The 18,799-nt window shown below is 38.2% G+C and overlaps 1 protein-coding gene across 1 annotated transcript in view; it reads left to right on the top strand.

Annotated features, from left to right (window-relative positions):
• Window positions 1-18,799, top strand: part of LOC136875580 (WD repeat domain phosphoinositide-interacting protein 3) — a 98,256-nt gene that overhangs the window by 29,721 nt on the left and 49,736 nt on the right. Inside the window, exons 5-6 of the mRNA XM_068228080.1 lie at window positions 1,782-1,867; window positions 14,273-14,374. Coding sequence (XP_068084181.1) covers window positions 1,782-1,867; window positions 14,273-14,374 — 188 coding nt within the window. The remainder of the gene's footprint in view (window positions 1-1,781; window positions 1,868-14,272; window positions 14,375-18,799) is intronic.

The raw sequence follows: 18,799 nt of genomic DNA, 5'->3' as shown, positions 1-18,799 counted from the left end.
AAGGTCATGTTTCCAGACTCGGAAATTGCTAAGGAGTAGAGAAGTAGCAGAACCAAGACAACAGCAATAGTGAGGAGCATGTCTGAGACAACAGGATCTGAAATAGTCAACAGTCTTCAAAATGCGCCTTACTCATTGTCGACTGATGGTGGCAATGATAACAGTGACTGGAAATTGTACTGTATCCATTAATGTTTACTTATTTTTGTGAGAAGAAAGAAAGATTGTTACTCTACTGCTTGCTTTGGTGGAATGTGCACTGAGAAAGGAATATTTCAGGTGTTGGATAGAGAAATTAAGATTAAGATGCTGAAATGGGAGTACTATTTATCATTTGGTTGCAACAGTGCAAATACAATGGTAGGTAAATTTAAGGGAGTGTCAGCAGTTTTGAAACCGCAGAATCGTCCAGTACCGGGTGAGTTGGCCATGCGGTTAGGGGTGCGCGGCTGTGAGCTTGCGTCCGGGAGATAGTGGGTTTGAATCCCACTGTTGACAGCCCTGAAGATGGTTTTCTGCGGTTTCCCATTTTCTCACCAGCAAATGCTGGGGCTGTACCTTAACTAAGGCCATGGCTACTTCCTTCCAACTCCTAGGCTTTTCCTATCCCATCGTCGCCATTAGACCTATCTGTGTCGGTGCAACGTAAAGCCACTAGCAAAAAAAAAAAAAAAAAAGGAATCCTCCAGTGGCTATAGGAGGCTGTGTCTGTCATGTACTTCACTTGACTGCTCAGAAGGCTTCTAAAACTTTAGAACCAAATGCAAACATGGAGACATTGTTATTAGACATAATTAGATTATTAGAATATTAGACCATAATGTCAAATAAGTAAATACAAGGCCCATCGAGAAGTTAAGATTCCCTATGTAAGAAAATACAACATAATTACTTGAAAAACTTTATTGGCACTCGATACAGTGATGTTGGAGCTATTTTGTGACATAATCGCCACCAGAATTGAGAAACTTGTCACATCATGGGATTTACTTTTGTGTGCCATTGTCATAGAAGTCTGCCGCCTGGGAATGGAACTAGCGTGTGACATTCGTATTCACTCTTCATCCGTGTGAAAATGCTGACAGGAGGACAGGAATTTCTTGAGGGGCAAGAAAAGATGAAAATAACTGGGAGCAAGATCAGGACTGTACAATAGATGATTAAACACCTACTCCTGCAGAACAGTTGCTGAGCGCCGAGCTGTATGTAGGGGAGCATTACCATGGATCAGCACACCTGCATTGAACCTTCCATGCCTCTTGTTCTGAATGGCCCATCGCAATTTCCGCAGAAACTTTATCACAGACAGGCAGCGGGAGAAAGAATACGAGCCGCCATTTCGAGCCACTGCTGCTGCGCTGTTGACACCAGGTGGAACTTGTTTAGCCAGTATATGATTGCACATGCTCATATTTTCCAGCTAAATACATTTACTTTACAAAGAAAGAAATAGGGAAACTTAATTTTTGGATGGCCTACATATATTATGGCAAATTGTGGACTAGCAAAAACCTACCAAAGTGTTTCTAGGGAAAGGTAAACATTTAAAAATTGTATCTGAATAAAGACATGGAGTAGTTCATTAATAATATAATTATAAATAAAATCACTTTGTACGAGTTTAGTTCATTTGCTCTCCAGTAGCATTTTTATATGAATTATGAGAGATCTAGGAAGAGAGGAATATTATTCAACTCTGTATGTTCAAGAAAATCAAATCTTTAGTTTATCTCGTTGAATAATGTCAATCTATCATTGCCTCCCATATTCTATATTTGCAGGGAACGCTAATTAGAGTGTTTGACACATCAACAGGGTCGATGATCAATGAGTTGAGGAGAGGAGCAAATACTGCTAACATTTATTGGTAAGTTCATTTCATAGTGGTTTCTAAGTATTTGTAATTATGGAGTAGCCACAGAATGTACTGTAATTGTAAGTGCACTGAAGTAAATTTTCCATTGTTGAGTAAAAGAATCCTGGGTCTCCCAACTAAAAAAGAACAAAAATAAAACAATCTTGTACACATATATACATATACTGTACTTACTTTCTTTCTTCTTCTTTCTTCGTTATGCCCGTTTATAGAGCGTGTTGGAAGTTGTTAGCTTGATGATGGTTTTCCTTTCTTCTTCTCCTCCCAAAATCTCTTCATGAAATCGCGATGCTGTTTCTTGCATTCTTCCATCCATTGTTTCCTTATGGTTCTTTTAGCCTTTTCCATGAACGTGTGCTTTGCAACCAGAGTTCCAAAAGCCTTGCGATCCCTGATGGTATCTTCTGTGATGTTAATTTCTTACAAGTCCTGCTTTATGTCCTCTAACCAGCTGATTTTGACCTTCATCGAATTAATTATACCAAGCAGTTCTTTTTGTATATTGTGTTGTCCATTCTACAGATGTAGCCATAGAATTTCAATCTCGTCTCCTGCGTACGGTATCATTGAACTTATAATACCAATATAAATGGTCCGTTATTGGACATAATAAATCTTCCAGGTAACTCATTCCTGGTTGCCAGCGTTTCGCCTCTGTGTGCTAGGTTGGGCTCGTCAGTTGGTACCTAGCACACCTACCAAGATGCATGGGTAGTGCATATCATCATTGAACTTGTCAATTGCTTTGTACAGATCTACAGTTTTTCGTTTGATCCACATACCATTTACATGAACGGGGCCATTTATTTTCCTAAGAATTTTTTTGTTCTTGTTTTTCAATTCCATCAATTTTAAAGTGGCCTCCTAGAGATGTGGTTTCTGAGGCAAAGCTTCTGGAAAAACAACAGTCTTGTAATGCAGAAGTTTTGCATTTCGTGACATCACTCTTTTATTGTAGTAATTCCATGTTATTCGGTATGCTTTCAGGAGTTTGGTGGCTCTTTCTAAATTAGCTTTTGTCTCCAATCCGGATGGTACAGTGATTTCTCCTAGATATTTGAAGGAATGGACCTGTGTGATTATTCCATAATTTGTATCTAGTAGGGATCTTTGGATATTCTGGTGTCAATTAGCCATGATATGAGTCTTCTCATACGATATTTGGAGGCCTGTCTTTGATGCTATCTCATGTGACTTCTCTATGGTATACCTGGTTTCTTCACTAGTCTTGGTAAAGATAGCTAGATCATCAGTAAAAGCTAGGCACTTACGTTAATTCTTTGTCCCCGAGTACCAGTGTTTATACCTTTGATTACTTTTCCCCATTCCCTGATGACTTTGTCTAACGCTAAGTTAATAGGGATCGGGGAGAGGCGATCTCGTCGTTGAACTCCTGTATGCACTTCGAAAGGTTCGGATAGTTCACCTTGAAACTTGAGATGATGTGTGTGTGAGAGTCTGGTGGATTAATTCTGTGGTCTTTTTGTCCACACTCAGTTCTCCTAGGATGTCCACAATAGTTTGTCTGTCGATAGAGTCATACGCCTTCTTAAAGTCCACAAAGGTGAAAAATATGGTGGTACTGTGATGTGTCCTTAATATCATCTTCAGACTCCAAATTTGCTCAGAACACAATCTACCTTTTCTGAAGCCTGCTTGGTATTCACCAATCAAAAGATCTGTTTGTTGTTCAACTCTGTTTAATAGCTCTTTAGATAGAACTGGTAAAAGGGATATGCCTGTGTAGTTGTTGGGGTCCGTTCGATCGCCTTTCTTATGTAATGGATGGATGACATTCATCCAGTCCTTCAGAATCATCATGGTCTCCCATATTTCTGTTAAGAGTGTATGAATTCTTCTGATCAGGTCATCTCCTATATTCAACATCTCTACAGGGGCTTTATTATTTTTGAGCAATTGGATTATCTCTTTTATTTCTTGAGTTGTTGGGGGCTGTGAGTCTGGGTTTGGTGGAGGTTTTTCAAACTGTAGTCTTTAAATTGGTGGATCGCAGTTCAGTAGATTTTGGAAATCTTGCAGTTCTCTTCACTGTTCGTCTGTAGCGATCTGTTAGGTCGACGAAAACATAATGTTGGTGGTTTGTACCCTGATAAGTCCTCATGGAATGTCTTGTAGAAATTCCGAGTGTTATTTTTCTGGAAATCCTGTTCTATCTCTGTGAGTCTGTTTTTCACGTATGCACGTTTTTCGCGGCGGATTGTTTGTGAGGTCAGTTTTTGAGTCTTCAGGAAATTCTCCCATCTGTCGACTGTTTGGTGTCCATTCCAATGATTCCATGCTTTGATTCTATCAATGATAGCCTCATCACAGGTTATGTTCAACCATTTGTGTTTACATTTCCTGGGTGGCTGTCTGAATTTCATTGCTGATGACTGTAATGTGTTGCATGTCTGGTCACACCTTAGGATCTTGATCGTGTATGTCACGTACAAAAACGTCAGTGTTCTACCTCAGGCAGTCCGGATCCACTCTTGGAAATCGGTTGCCTCTGGGTCTGGATCGACTTGGTTGGAACCTAACCTTGATTTGCATAAGGTAGTGATCCGAATCAACTTCCTTCCGTACTTAAGCATAATGAATTTCAAGCATATTCTTTACGGAAATAGCAACATGATCAATCTGGAATTCCCATAATAATGGGTTAGGTGATCGCCAAGTTTTCTTTTTATGTAAAGGTCTTATAAGGTGCATGGACATAAGTCTCAGCATGAATGATGTACAAAAGCTTATTAGACGTTCTCCATTCTTATTAGTTCACTGATATGCAGGATGAAGTCCTACGGTTGATCTGTATTTCTTTTCTCTGCCAACCTGTGCATTGAAATCCCCTAATATGATTTCAATGTGATGTTTAGGGATGTTGCTATGGCTCATTCCACATTAAGAAAACAGTATTGCTCTTATGGACCTACAACGAGTGAACATACCCCCTCTGAGACACCCATAATTCCTCGTGATTAAGGGATATTATACTGTACTTTGTAATGTATTATGAAAGATAGATAAAAGGGATGAGGCATTTTTGCCCATGAGATATTAAAATAATTATATAACATTTTATTTTTCACGAATACATTCGTAGGGAGAAAATACAATGGCGGGAACAGCCATCGCTTCATTGCCTTGCTTCATTTGCCTTCTGTGTTGCTCTGGTGCGAACCTCTGTGAACCGCGGGCAGCTCACTTCTGTAGTGAAGTCGCGTACAGTGTTTCTTTATTGCATGTGTGTTTTTAGGCTCTAAATCAGTGCGTACTTGTCTTGTGTTAAGTGATAGTTATGGGATAAGCCTATGTGTGTGATTTCTTTCTTTAACATTTATACTGTGATATTTTGTAGTCATCTACAGTATTCATTTGTTGCGTCTGTTTTCTGGCCTTTATATCAGTGCGTATTTGTCTTGTGTTGAGTGAGTGTTATGTGATTAATTAGCCGTGATTAATTAGCCTACTTGTGTGATTTCTTTCTTTTAACATTAATACTGTGATTTATCGTTTACGGTATTTATTTGTTGCGTATGTTTTTCAGCCTTTATATCACTGTAGAGGCCTAATTGTATTCTGTTGAGTGAGTGTTATGTTTTAGCCTACATGTGTGATTTCTTTCTTTTAACATTAATAGTGGTAATCAATAGTGATTTATTTGCATTATTGGTGAGAATGTCCATAAAAATTAGCAAGGAGAGATACTTAGGAAGAAACAAAAATAAACTCTGCTTAACGTACTTAATTACCTCCCTCGAAAGAATCCGGATAAAAGCCTCAGCTGGGTGGTTAAAGAAACTGCTGAAACAACAGGCATTTCTGAGAGGACTGTTTATAAAATGCGATCAGTAGCCACTACAGAACCTTTCGCTTCTCCAATTAAAACAAGAGAACGTAAAGCGCCACGGAAAGATAGCAGGTCAATCAAGTTCAGTGATTTTGTTCGCAGTGGTGTAAGGCGTAAGGTGCAAAAGTTTTTCCTTAAAAACCAACCTCCTATCTTGCAGCAAGTCCTACAGTCTCTGAAGAATGATAAAGACCTTCCCGAGTTCAAAAGAAGAACTTTGGATCGTTTGTTGAGAGACTTGGGTTTCCAGTACGAAAAGAAAGGGAATTCAGGTCGTTTGATGGAAAGAGAGGACATTATATCTTGGTGTCACAAGTATCTGTCAACAGTTAGGAAATATTGAGACGAGAGAAGGAACATCTTTTACACTGATGAGTCATGGGTTAACACAGGGCACACTGGTGGGAAAGAATGGAAAGATAAGACCACTTCAACTCCACGGGATGCTTTTCTGTTAGGACTCTCTTGCGATCTTAAGTCACCTGCAGGTCATGGTCCACGGTTAGCATTAGTTCATGCCAGTAACGAGAATGGGTTCGTGCCAAGGGCGAAGTACGTGTTTCAGTGCAAGAAGAATACCGTAAATGCTCACGACGAAATGGATGGTGATTGTTATGAGGAGTATTTTAAAGAACGTCTACTACCGAACCTGCCACCAAACTCTGTCATTGTTCTTGACAATGCCTCCTATCACAGCCGCAAGAAAGAAGCTCTGCCTACGAAAACATGGAAAGAAGAGAACCTGCGGTCAAGACTTCGAGAACGTGGTGTAGTGTATGATGAGAACATGCTGAACACAGACTTGGTGGCTCTCGAAAACAGTGTGCGATAGAAATACGATCGCCACAGAATCGATGAAATGGCAAACGGTTCCTCGTTTTACCACCATACCATTGTGAGCTGAACCCTATTGAACTTGTTTTGGCGCAAGTGAAGCACTATGTTGCTATGAACAACACCACGTTCTAAACAAGGGAGATGGAAAGACTCATCGATGAAGGTTTCCTACGGGTGTCCTCTGAAAACTGGCGAACTATGTGAAACACATGAAAGATATTGAAGCAGGCATATGGAAATCTGATTTGATCCAGAAAAAAATGGAGCCCTTCATCATTGCTGTCGACAGTGAATCTTCGTCCGATTCAGAACGATAAGAGGCCTTTAGCCTGCAGCGGCAAGGAAGTAACATTCGGTGAGTACCATAAAGTTGTCTAATGGCAGATATTTTACTTTGGTTGTATATTGCATAGTATTTCTGTGTGTTCTATTATTTTCGTACGGTACAGAAGTTATTACTGAAGATTTTGATGCTGTGGTGTGCAGCGATAAGTCATGGCATAACTTGTACTGATACAAAAATTTGTCTTGTGTTTTGTTTGAGCTTGGTTTTATTATTTAGCTGTTCTTTCTTAAGCGCATTTTAATTATCGCTGTTTTCTTTAAGACAGCATTTAATTTTTGTCTTTTGGTAAGCGATACGACAGAACAGTAGTACCCCGCGTTGCCTGGTGAAATGTAATAATAATAATAATAATAATAATAATAATAATAATAATTGCTTTACGTCCCATTAACTACTTTTACGAATTTCGGAGACGCCGAAGTGCCAGAATTTTGTCCCGCAGGATTTCTTTTACGTGCCAGTAAATCTACGGACACGAGGCTGAAGTATTTGAACACCTTCACATACCACCGGACTGAGCCAGGATCGAACCTGCCAAGTTGGGATCAGAAGGCCAGCGCCTCAACAGTCTGAGCCACTCATCCCATCTGGGGAAATTTATTAAATGCATCCTTCACCCTTCAAGCCCATAAAAAATATTATTTGTCTATTTTCTCCGCCGATTTACCATACACTTCAATGCTGAGGATTTTTATGTGCCATTGTTTACCTCTGATACTGTACAAACCAAAAATAGCCCCTGTAAACTCCCCGTCCCATTTTGTTCATACAAATTATTTGCAGCTTAGTTTATTCCGCTTGTTATCTTGAAGTTAAATATCGCATTTCACATACTTATATGCCACCGTTTTCCCGTGATTGAGTTGCGCAGAGCTGCTCGATATGGCAACCCTGTTGTCATAAGAGCAATACTGTTTTCTTAACGTGGAATGAACCATAGTACAGTAGAAGTCCGTTATAGCGAGAATTCATAACAGCGAAAAATGTATTCCCTATAGAGGATTGTCATTATACCCGATTATGTATGAGTCAGAAAAAACCCCATACACATGAAAATCTGTATGAAATGGCAATGAGTTTGTTCAAAACTTACGTTTCCGCAGATGATATCCACACTATGGATTACTTGTTTGTTTTCGTGGAAGCATGTGTTTAATTTCATTCTGAAAAATTATAGTACCGTATTTCTCCAAATGCAAGATGAACCCCACTTTTTCCTTAAAAAAATTTAAATCTGGCTCAAAAAGTGCGTTGTAAAATCATATGAATGGCTTTGATGTACAGTAAGCATTTTTAGACACCGAACATTGGCTTACATTATGCCATATTTGCTTTTACGGCTGTACAATTATTCTTTATTTCCACGGGTTTAATGACCACTAACTTAAAACTCGTATGATAATACTGAAGAGAACCCGTTGAAAATTTGCCGGCAATACCTATTCCATGCGTTTCTACAATACGACAATCCATCAGGAAAATATTTTTTCTGTCTATAAAACTGTTACTTTTACTCCTTGTCAGATATAACCGGCTACTGGTAATGCTACACGCATGACCTGCTTGCCGGGTTTAGCCAACTTCAATCGCAGGCAATGTATAGGCCTAATCGTGAACGTTGAAGGTCAACATACGAGTTTATTGCGCCATGGTATAGCCATTCTGCACTTCAGATTTTCGTGCACATGCCTCACACTTTCATCTTCGACTTCTTTAAAGCATCCTTGTTGTGGACCACTGAATGCATTTTTTGTACAGTACGCATTTTTAGCTATCTTTGTCTGCTCGCTAACGTCAATTATGGGCTTTAGTTAGGCCTTGCCGTATTTTCTTGTGGCTGAACAATTATTTCACATTTACGAGTGTTTAATAACCGTAAACTTAAAATTGGCATCATAATATCAACGAGAACCCGTTGATAATTTGCTGGCAATACCTGTTCCACGTACCTTTACAATACGACTATCCATCACAAAAATGTTCCTGCTGTCTATAAAACTTAATTTTACTAAGCGTCAGTTACAGTAGACGCGTTATAACTCTGCCACTGAGTAGCCATGGCCTTTCTAAGAATTCGAAGGCTCACATGTTATGATGCCATTCTGCAGATTTGAGAAACGTTTTTGTAGAGGCTAATAGTACGTCATTCTCTCTTCACTATTTCCCGAGATCCAGTGACGTTACACACAGGCAATGTACAACCGGTTGTCGTGGCTGACGATGTATAATAAAGAGACGGTCATTTGTCAACGAGTTTTGTGTGTGCGCATGTTGGGGTGAAAAGAAGCAACGTGGTTACCGCGGTAGTTGCCAGTGGTATTCGTTACTGTTAGGCCGCGAATGCAGGACAACCCTTTATTTTTCGCATGAGATTCTGAGAAAAAAATATGTTGTCTTGGATTCGGAGAAATGCAGTATCACTCCAGAGGCTTGTGTAGCAAACATTTCAGTTTTCTTCTTTAAACGGCGTCAGCTAACCTAACCGTATATGTATCATGAAAACATATTTAGATATTTAGATATTTTATTCTTCCACCATCAAGTACAGAAAATGTACACTAGGTATTGTCAGTATAAATAAAAATAATCTATATACAATATCTTAGTAATTATGCCTGAGTCATTAGAAAAATTATTTTAGCTACCTATATTACGTCAGTTTTTGAAATACCACATTCTAGATACTCTTCTACACTATAAAATGCCTTTTCCCTTAAGAATTGTGACAGTACCCTGTTAAATGCACTATTGTCTAATGTTCGAATAGGTAGTGGAAGCTTATTGTACATCTTAAGCTGTTGATAACAGTGGCTGTTTGTGCTTTTACTAAGCCTGGAGTAAGGAGTATCCAGATCATTCTTGTATCTTGTGTCGTGCATGTGAACTGTAGATCTTTCTTTAAATTTGGAAAGATTCTCTTTCACATGCATAATATTTGTAAGAATATATAAACAGGGAACTGTCATAATTTTTAGGCTCACAAAGGAAGTTTTACAGGAGTCTCTAAATTCTAATCCAGCAATTAGACGGACTGCCTTTTTCTGCCATATAAATACATTATTTGATGTGGGACAATTTCCCCATAACCTGATCCCATACAGTATATGAGGGTGAAAGAAAGCATGATAGGATGCAAGTAGCATATCCCGACTGATGCAGGTTTTCAGTTTCCGCAACAGATACCACACCCTGGATAATCTCTTACAGAGTTCTGATGTATGTATTTCCCATGTAAGTCTTGTATCTACATGTAGGCCTAATAATTTAACAGAATTACGGCAGCCATTATTTACAGTGTGATCCAAGGTAAATATGATATTTTCTGTTTTAGTGACGTTAATAGTTAATTTATTGTGATGAAACCAGTTTTCAGCAATTTTAACAGATGTGCTGACTTGGTTTTGTAGTGTTGTGATATCAACATTACTGTTTACGAAAGTTGTATCATCAGCATAAAGAACTGATGTGCAGGGAACATTACATGCTAGGTCATTGGTATAGACCAAAAACAGGAAAGGTCCCAAAACAGACCCTTGTGGGACACCTGCTTTAACCGTTTCCATACCAGATTTTTTATCACTTATTACCACCATCTGTCTCCTTTGATGGAGATAGGATGCCATTAATTTCAGTTCATGACCCCTTACTCCATAATAACCAAGCTTGTGAATTAGGATTTCATGCGAGACACAATCAAAAGCTTTTGTCAGGTCAATTAATGTAGCACCTGTGACTGTTTTATTCTCAAAATTATTTAATATGTCTTTGATGACACATTCAACTGCTTTTATCGTTGAATGACCCTTCCTAAATCCAAACTGTTTGTTGTAAAGCAAATTATTTCTGAAAAAGTACTCGTCGAGTTGTATAAATATACAGGATTCAATAATTTTGCTCAGAATGGGTACTATTGTTATAGGGCGGTAATTTGATGGGCACATTCTATCCCCCTTTTTAAAGATAGGTATCACTTTAGACATCTTTAAACACTCAGGAAAAACACATTGTCTAAGCATTAAATTTATTAAAAATGTCAATGGCATTAATATCATGTCAATAACTGCTTTGATTGTATTGTTAGAGAGACCATAAATGTCTTGGGTACTAGATGAATTCAAATTTGTGACAATACTTCTGACTGTTTGCAGATTTACTTCCACCCACCTAAAATCATTATTCAGTACATTTGAGGGAAGATCAAAGTTATGCAACCAGTCTGAGAAATTGTTTACTTGCATCCCCATCTGATGAAATGCTATTATCCTGATCATATGTGCTTTCATGTGCACTGATAAAATACCTATTACACTGATCAGGTTCTAGAGGAATCACATCTTTGTTATTTAAAGTATGACTAGCACTTCTTATGATAGACCATGCAGCTTTGCATTTATTGTTCGCACTTTGGATATACCTGTCATTTGCTGCAAGTTTAGCCTCATGTATATGTTTTTTATATAATTTCCTGTAGTTTTTGAATATTTCTTTATCCTCTAAATTATTATTTAATTTATACTTATTATAATAAGCTAACATAATGCTACGCATTTTACCCAAATTAGGCGTAAACCAGTTTTTAACTCTATTTCTTGGTTTAGAGCTGTTGGCCTTTATAGTTACAACTTTTTCAGGGAAGGCTGAATTAAAATATATAATTATCGTGTTAATGAAATAAGAAAATGCAAGGTTGACATCATTCATGGCATAAAGGCTAGTCCAGTCTGTTCTTATTAATTTGTCTTGTAATTCATTAACCCCTTTAATTGATATGACACGTCTGATGCATTTTAATTCTTTTGATGACTCGATGACTCTTCTCTTACAGTTAACTTTAAATTCAACCCAAATACCACCATGGTCTGACAATACATCTTGTCCTAGAAATGAACATTTGTAAAATGATTTGTGTACATTGGTTACAACATTATCTAGGCATGCATTATTTCTTGTGGGTTCACCATGTGTACAATATAAGTCATGCGATCTTAACATATTAAGGAAGTTTTGAGTATTTTGTGATACCTCTAAGATATTTACATTAAAGTCACCAGCTATAGCAATCTGTTGATCATATTTACAAGTTAAATAAGAAATCAACTTCTCTAACTGTGATATAAATAATTTTATATTGGTGTTAGGGGCATGATACACAGATACAACAAAATCATATTCACACAATCTACTAGCTACTAATTCACATAGGTTATTTGAAACGCATGTAGAGAAATGTTAACTTCCTCGCTAAAAATTTATTGTGTGAATAGCCTTTCCGAAATTTAACTAGACGCGAGAACATATGAACTATCCTCTGAAATCAGTGATGTACTCTGCCATATCTCAAGGTGTATAACATTCTTACTTAATTTCAGTATATAACATTAATATTAAGCGATTGTTTACTTCAGCCTTTATTTTTGCTGACAACTGCTATTGGCCACGTTATTTGCGCATTTATTACGAAAACGTATTATCCTCTTTTCATTTCGAATTTTCTTTAGAGAACAGCAGTCGACGAGTATTACTAATCGACTACAACATCGCCTTCGAATGTCTACGAGAGAGCTCGCAAATGGATATAGTAAGAAAACTATACCGTACCAAAGATGATCGATCACATTTTATGGCAAACGCTCCAGTTTTCTAATTCAAACAGCGTCGCCTATCCTAACTTAACCATACTATATGTATGATGAAAACACGCTTCAAGCACCAGTAGATAAATTATAATCTTCCCATTAGAAATGTACACGATAATAGCCTTTTCGTAATTTAACTAGATGCGAGAAAATATAAACTAACTCCTGAAATCGATTATGCACTCTGCCATATCTCGAGGTGTATCCCCATTCTTTCTTAATTGCATTATTTTGCATTAAAATGAAGGGGTCGTTTAGTCAGCCTTTCTTTTTAACGAGTTAATAACTGTTATCGGACACGTTATTTGCGCATTTATTACGAAATACGCCGTCTTTCATTTCGAATTTTCGTTGCGGAACAGCAGTCGACGGGTATTACTAATCGACTCCTACATTGCCTACGAATGTCGACGAGAGAACTCACTTGTGGAAATAGCGAGGGAACGATACGGAAGGTAATTGATCACATGCAACATAATCGCTGGGGTGCATAAATACCGGCAACGGAAAAATCGCACACGCTAAATCACTCGTAATAACGGGTGCGTCAGTGATAGGGCTCTCACTGTAACCGAAGGGTAATATACAATTCAATATAGGAATTTTGAAGGGACAGCAAAAAATTGCCCTTATAACGGGGTTCTTGTTATATGCCTTACTCGTTTCAGCGGACTTCTACTGTAGTTTCTTCAAACAGTTCCCAAAAGTCTTCTACTTTTTGTTGATTTTTGTTATTGTCTATGTTAGTGGGGGCATGGCATTTATCAAGGCATATGCTTTGTTGCTTGATTTCACTGTAAGCACCGAGATTCTTTCACATGGTGATGTAAAGATGATAACTGAATCTAAGATGGTTTTCCTTATTGCAAAGGCCGTCCCAAGTATTGATAAATTCCCTTGGATATTTATGGCAGGTTACCCTTAAATATTCTTAAGTTTTCAGAGTCAAAGTCGTTCTCATCTTGGAGTCTGGTTTCTTGGATCGCTAGGATTTGAATATCAAATTTGTCCAGAGCATCAGTCAGTTGTTTAAGCTTTCCAGTTGTCAGCAGGGTGTTGATGTTAATAGTACCAAGGAAGTTCCTTTTTTAGGGGTGAAGAGATTTTGAGAAGCTCCGATCCTTCTCTGAAGCATGATGTTCCCGATCCCCCAGAATCCGACGATTGGCAGAAACCAGACGTGCATCCGGGGCCTGGGGTAGATGCATTGGTAACGGGTGTTCCATCATGCCAGGGTTACAAGTTCAAAATACAACTAGTGTTTTTTTGTTTTGTTTTTGGAAAGATCACGAAAATGCAGCTCGATTGTTGAGTTTGAGAGGTGCCTCGAAGATGTTCGTGGCTGTGGGTAGCCATTTCCTCCTAACCCAAAAGGTTATGGTTTTCCCACCAACACTCGGGTGGTTGATTGCAGTGGTTTCCCACTGGGCGATGGGGTCGTCACATCCCTACAGAATACAGTTAGGCCTATATAAAATTTACCACATTTCTTACCAAATTCATTACGTCCCACATTCCTTCAATAACTGAATCTACATTTGAGTGCTGGGGTAGTTCTTCCTTAGCTATGAACTTGCTTGTTTGTCTACCAAATTTTGCCTAATATGTAATAATTTCCTGCAAAATTTTTTAAACTAATCACAAAGTTTGTTTTCTTACTCTTTTCTTTCAATTATAATATTATTGACAACCATGTGTTAAAATAATATATCTTTTGTATGTTACAGTATAAATTTTAATCATGATTCATCTTGGCTGTGTGTGGCAAGTGATCATGGAACAGTTCACGTTTTTGCTGTCGAAGATCAAAAATTAAACCGTCAGTCAAGGTAAGGTGATTGATAATTTACTATATGCAGTTGGACTTAACTATAAAGATCTATAATTATGTGTTCAATTATTACTATACTAGCATATCCTGAGTAGAATATCTGTGCGCTAGGTGTTGTACAATTAGAAAATGAAGTTGTAAAGAAGTACATAAATTTTCCTATGTAGGGAGAAAATCTACCTGTAACAACAGATATTTACTTTTTGCCTTCATATTCCTTTGAAGAAGTGAAATATGTTTGAGGCTTAACTTACATTCGCATTCTGGCCCAGAAATGCCCTTCTAAATTATTTCATAGCAGTCACCATTGAAAATTTGTTTGAGCGCTCAATTTCCTGGCTGGTGATACTTGGGTAGTTAGCTAAATAATCTCACTTTTGAAAGACTTACATAACATTGTCCATGGCTATAGACTGTTTTGGGCAAATTAAGAGAGATTTTTACTAACCCTGCAGTCTAAGGGTAGTAAGCCTGCTCTGATGTGGAAGTCCTGAGTTCAATTCCAGGACAGAGATTTTTACCTGGATCTGAGGGCTGGTTCGAGGTCCACTCAGCCTATGTGAAATCAGTATTGAGGAATTATGTGATAGTGAGATAGGACCCTGAAGTAGAAAGCCAAGAATAACTGTCAAGAGGATTTGTTGAACCAACCGTGTGTCATCTTTTATTCTGCACGCCTTTGAGCTGAGCATTGACCACTTGGTAGACCAAGGCCTATCGCAGCTGTAGCACTATGGTGGGGTGTGAGAGACAGATTTTAAAGGTCAGAATTGTTGATTTCAGTTAATTCTTCATTAACATCAGTACAAGGTGTTCTTTTTTTAAGCCGCTGAGGAGTGACCCTGATACTTTGGATCGTTACTCAGAAAGTTAACTTTATTGATCATTGAGAAAGCTAACCTTATTGGAAATTGCCTTTGTTTAAATTTATGAGGCATACATGCATCACAGGTATTAAGTGTAATTATGGGGTAGGCTGAGTGACTCAAACGGTAGAAACATTGGCCTTCCGAACTCAAGTTGAGGGGTTTGATCTTGACTCAGGCTGGTGCTATTTAAAGGTATTTAAATATACCAGTCTCATATTGGTAAATTTACTAGCAAGTAAAAGCACTCTTTTTTAAGACCTCCTGCAGGACAAAATTGTAGCATCTCTGAAAACCGTAAATGAAGTTAGTAGGATGTATAACCAGTCATATTTTTATTTTTTATTTTTAACATATCGTTTTGGCCTCTTAGGACCACAGTTAACATTTGTCAGCCTTTCTGGACTTCCAGTATTCCTTCATCTTGATGGAGAATGTAATTCTTTTGCTCTTCGGACTACTGTACGCATGGTCGTCTTCTCGCTCTTTCTGGAAAATCCTTTATCCTATTAGTAGTACTAGTAGTATGAGACCGAGCTCGATAGCTGCAGTCGCTTAAATGCGGTCAGTATCCAGTATTCGGGAGATAGTGGGTTCGAACCCCACTGTCGGCAGCCCTGAAAATGGTTTTTCGTGGTTTCCCATTTTCACACCAGGCAAATGCTGGGGCTGTACCTTAATTAAGGCCACGGCCGCTTCCTTCCCACTCCTAGCCCTTTCCTGTCCCATCGTCGCCATAAGACCTATCTGTGTCGGTGCGACGTAAAGCAACTAGCAAAGAAAAAAAAAAAAAAAGTAGTATGAGAACAGTTTCTGTAGCAACAGAATCTACATCATTTGCCTGTACTACAGTATATTATGCTGTAATTCTTTAAGTCTTGTCCCATTGCAGATGCATTTGGAGCATAGTAAGTTTCTTAGTAGCATGATATTGGCACTTTCCTTCATTCTCAGTTTGTGTAGAGGCATTCCGGTTGGTGTTAGACTCTTTAAGAATTCTTTCAGGGTAAGCAAGTTTGTCTTCTTCATGATCATTGTTGCATTGCGTGTTACTTGGCTACCCATAAAAATTACTGTGAAACCGTGAATCTTTTTGTGCTGCAGCGGAGCTCCTTTACATGTTACTTAGTGTTTGTTTAAAGTAATTAATAGAACAGAAGTGACATTTTATTTCCATTATATCAGTGATGATATTATAGTCAGTAGACTTCTGTATCACTATTAAATTCTAGTGTTGAGGAATTTTTTATTCCACTTTTGAGTGTAATTAAATGGAATTACATGAATTAGTTCTATGAGAGTTTGCTTTACATGAGCACTGTGTAATTCGCTGTGCGTTATACTATTTACTATTCAAATTCTTGGAAAATGATGATATAAGATTGTCAGCAGATTAAACAGAAATATTTAAAAAATTACGAATAATACATTATTTCATAAAGTTAAGTCAGTCAGATTAATATTTGACTGAAAGATATGGAGTATGTCAGAAGGTTTTGCTTTGTTTCATCCATTGAAAAGAAACAAAGACATCTTTCCACCGGACATGATGAAGATTAGTCCCGACTTTGATTTTTCCTGTTCTCGACTACTGTCATGTAATCTTTATTGACACAGCTAAGGAACAAATTATGAAACTGCAGAGGACTTTGAACTGTTGCCTCAGATTCGTTTTTAACTTATTCTATGAAGATATAACCGTTACCATCAAGATCTTCACTACCGGGCGAGTTGGCCGTGCGCGTAGAGGCGCGCGGCTGTGAGCTTGCATCCGGGAGATAGTAGGTTCGAATCCCACTATCGGCAGCCCTGAAGATGGTTTTCCGTGGTTTCCCATTTTCACACCAGGCAAATGCCGGGGCTGTACCTTAATTAAGATCTTCACTAGCCAGAACCTGACAAAAGATGTAAATACTGTATTGATAAATGTCCAACTTCTTCAAAATAATTTAGAAAAAAACTTAAACATTTGATAAGGAATCTGCCACCTGGGCAACAGCCTTAAATGCTGATCAGTGGTGATTGATTGATCTTTTGCTTTTTTACTTGAATCTTTCTGTTGTAGTAATATAATCATACCTGCCAACTTTCCCAATTTAGGTGGGAGACTTCCGATTTTCGGCAGTTTTTCCCGCCTCCCAATCATTCTATTATTTCTTCCTATTTTTGCTTATTTGTGTTGAACTTCAAACATTTGTTTTCAGATCCCGTCATTTCAGCTTTTTATGTCAGTGGCCAGAAGTCCTTAACTCATTGGTAGCTTTCAAATGAAATATCGACGTTTATTAATACGAGAAACACGTGCAAATGTGGGGTGTTTATTGAAACCTGTATATCGCAACGCGTATATCGATTGTCAATCTCTCCTTCTCGCGTGCTATGTTCATGTTAATTCACTTCATTCTAGTCAATTCTAGAGACTAGTTGCTAGATTTGGAGTCTGCTTTAGTAATTTAGTGACAGAATTTCAAAAATAGTGACTAGTGACTTTTCTAGAGATTTTAGGAACCATTTGGAAACAATTCTGGCAAATTTTAATTTATTACTTGATAAAAATAGCATTGCACTTCACATAATCATCGCACGGGCGTGTGATGCAATATATTAATCTATGCATTTGCTAAGTAATGCCATCCGAGTGCATGACTGATTCACACGTGTGTAGCATGAGTTCATACTATCTTTTGGAAGACTTACCAGAGACCGATCATCTCACTCACATACTTCCTGTGATGGAATAGAAATGTCATTTTTAGCCTTGTAGCCTCATATAGCAACATTCAGGTTTTGAGACGAGTGTTATAATATATATCATAGTACTCCTGTATTATGCAAGACATGTACAATAGGCAGTTTTGACCAATTGTTTCTCCTGATTTTTTCTGATTTTTTAAATATCAAAATCTCCTGATTTTTTGTTTTGTAAAGTTGGCAGGTATGTATAATATTTTCCATATTGTATTGAAAATTGTGCTAGTTTGATACATTCATTTGCAAAAAAAATTCACTCTGTTAGCGAATCATGCGAGTACAATGAAGGATGCCACACAGTATCGTCATAGGCTGAGATGTCCCATTTGTGTTTAATTGTTTATGAGGAAGTGCCACTAGGGGCATTCATGTCCCTCCCTCATTCATAGTTGCAAGATACTGAATAAGGCCTTAGTAGCAGTGTAAGTCACAGAGCCAAGCTGAGTGAATACACAGCATGCCCCAACGGCACATTCAACAAGCCTTTGTTCATCTAGATGAGTTTGAGAGAAGCCACCTGATTGGCCTAGAAGAGGCAGGTTGGACGTTTTGGTGCATTGCTTGACACTTGAACCGTTCTGATTGGTTTTGTACACAGTGAGAAGATGAGGGTACACACATGCATTGAGAAGGGTTGGGTCGACCCCGGCGGACCACCAGGAGGGAGGATCATTTCATTGTACAGCAGGCTGCAAGAACTCCATGGGCCTTGCTGTGCACCATCCAGGGACATGTGTAGGCAGCTAGAGATTTGCTTTTGTCCACCAGTACCATATCCAGGCACCTAACAGAGTAGAGTCTGTCAT

Source organism: Anabrus simplex, chromosome 6 (assembly GCF_040414725.1).
Source record: "Anabrus simplex isolate iqAnaSimp1 chromosome 6, ASM4041472v1, whole genome shotgun sequence".
NCBI lineage: Eukaryota > Metazoa > Arthropoda > Insecta > Orthoptera > Tettigoniidae > Anabrus > Anabrus simplex.
This window is presented reverse-complemented; position numbering and strand designations above follow the sequence as displayed.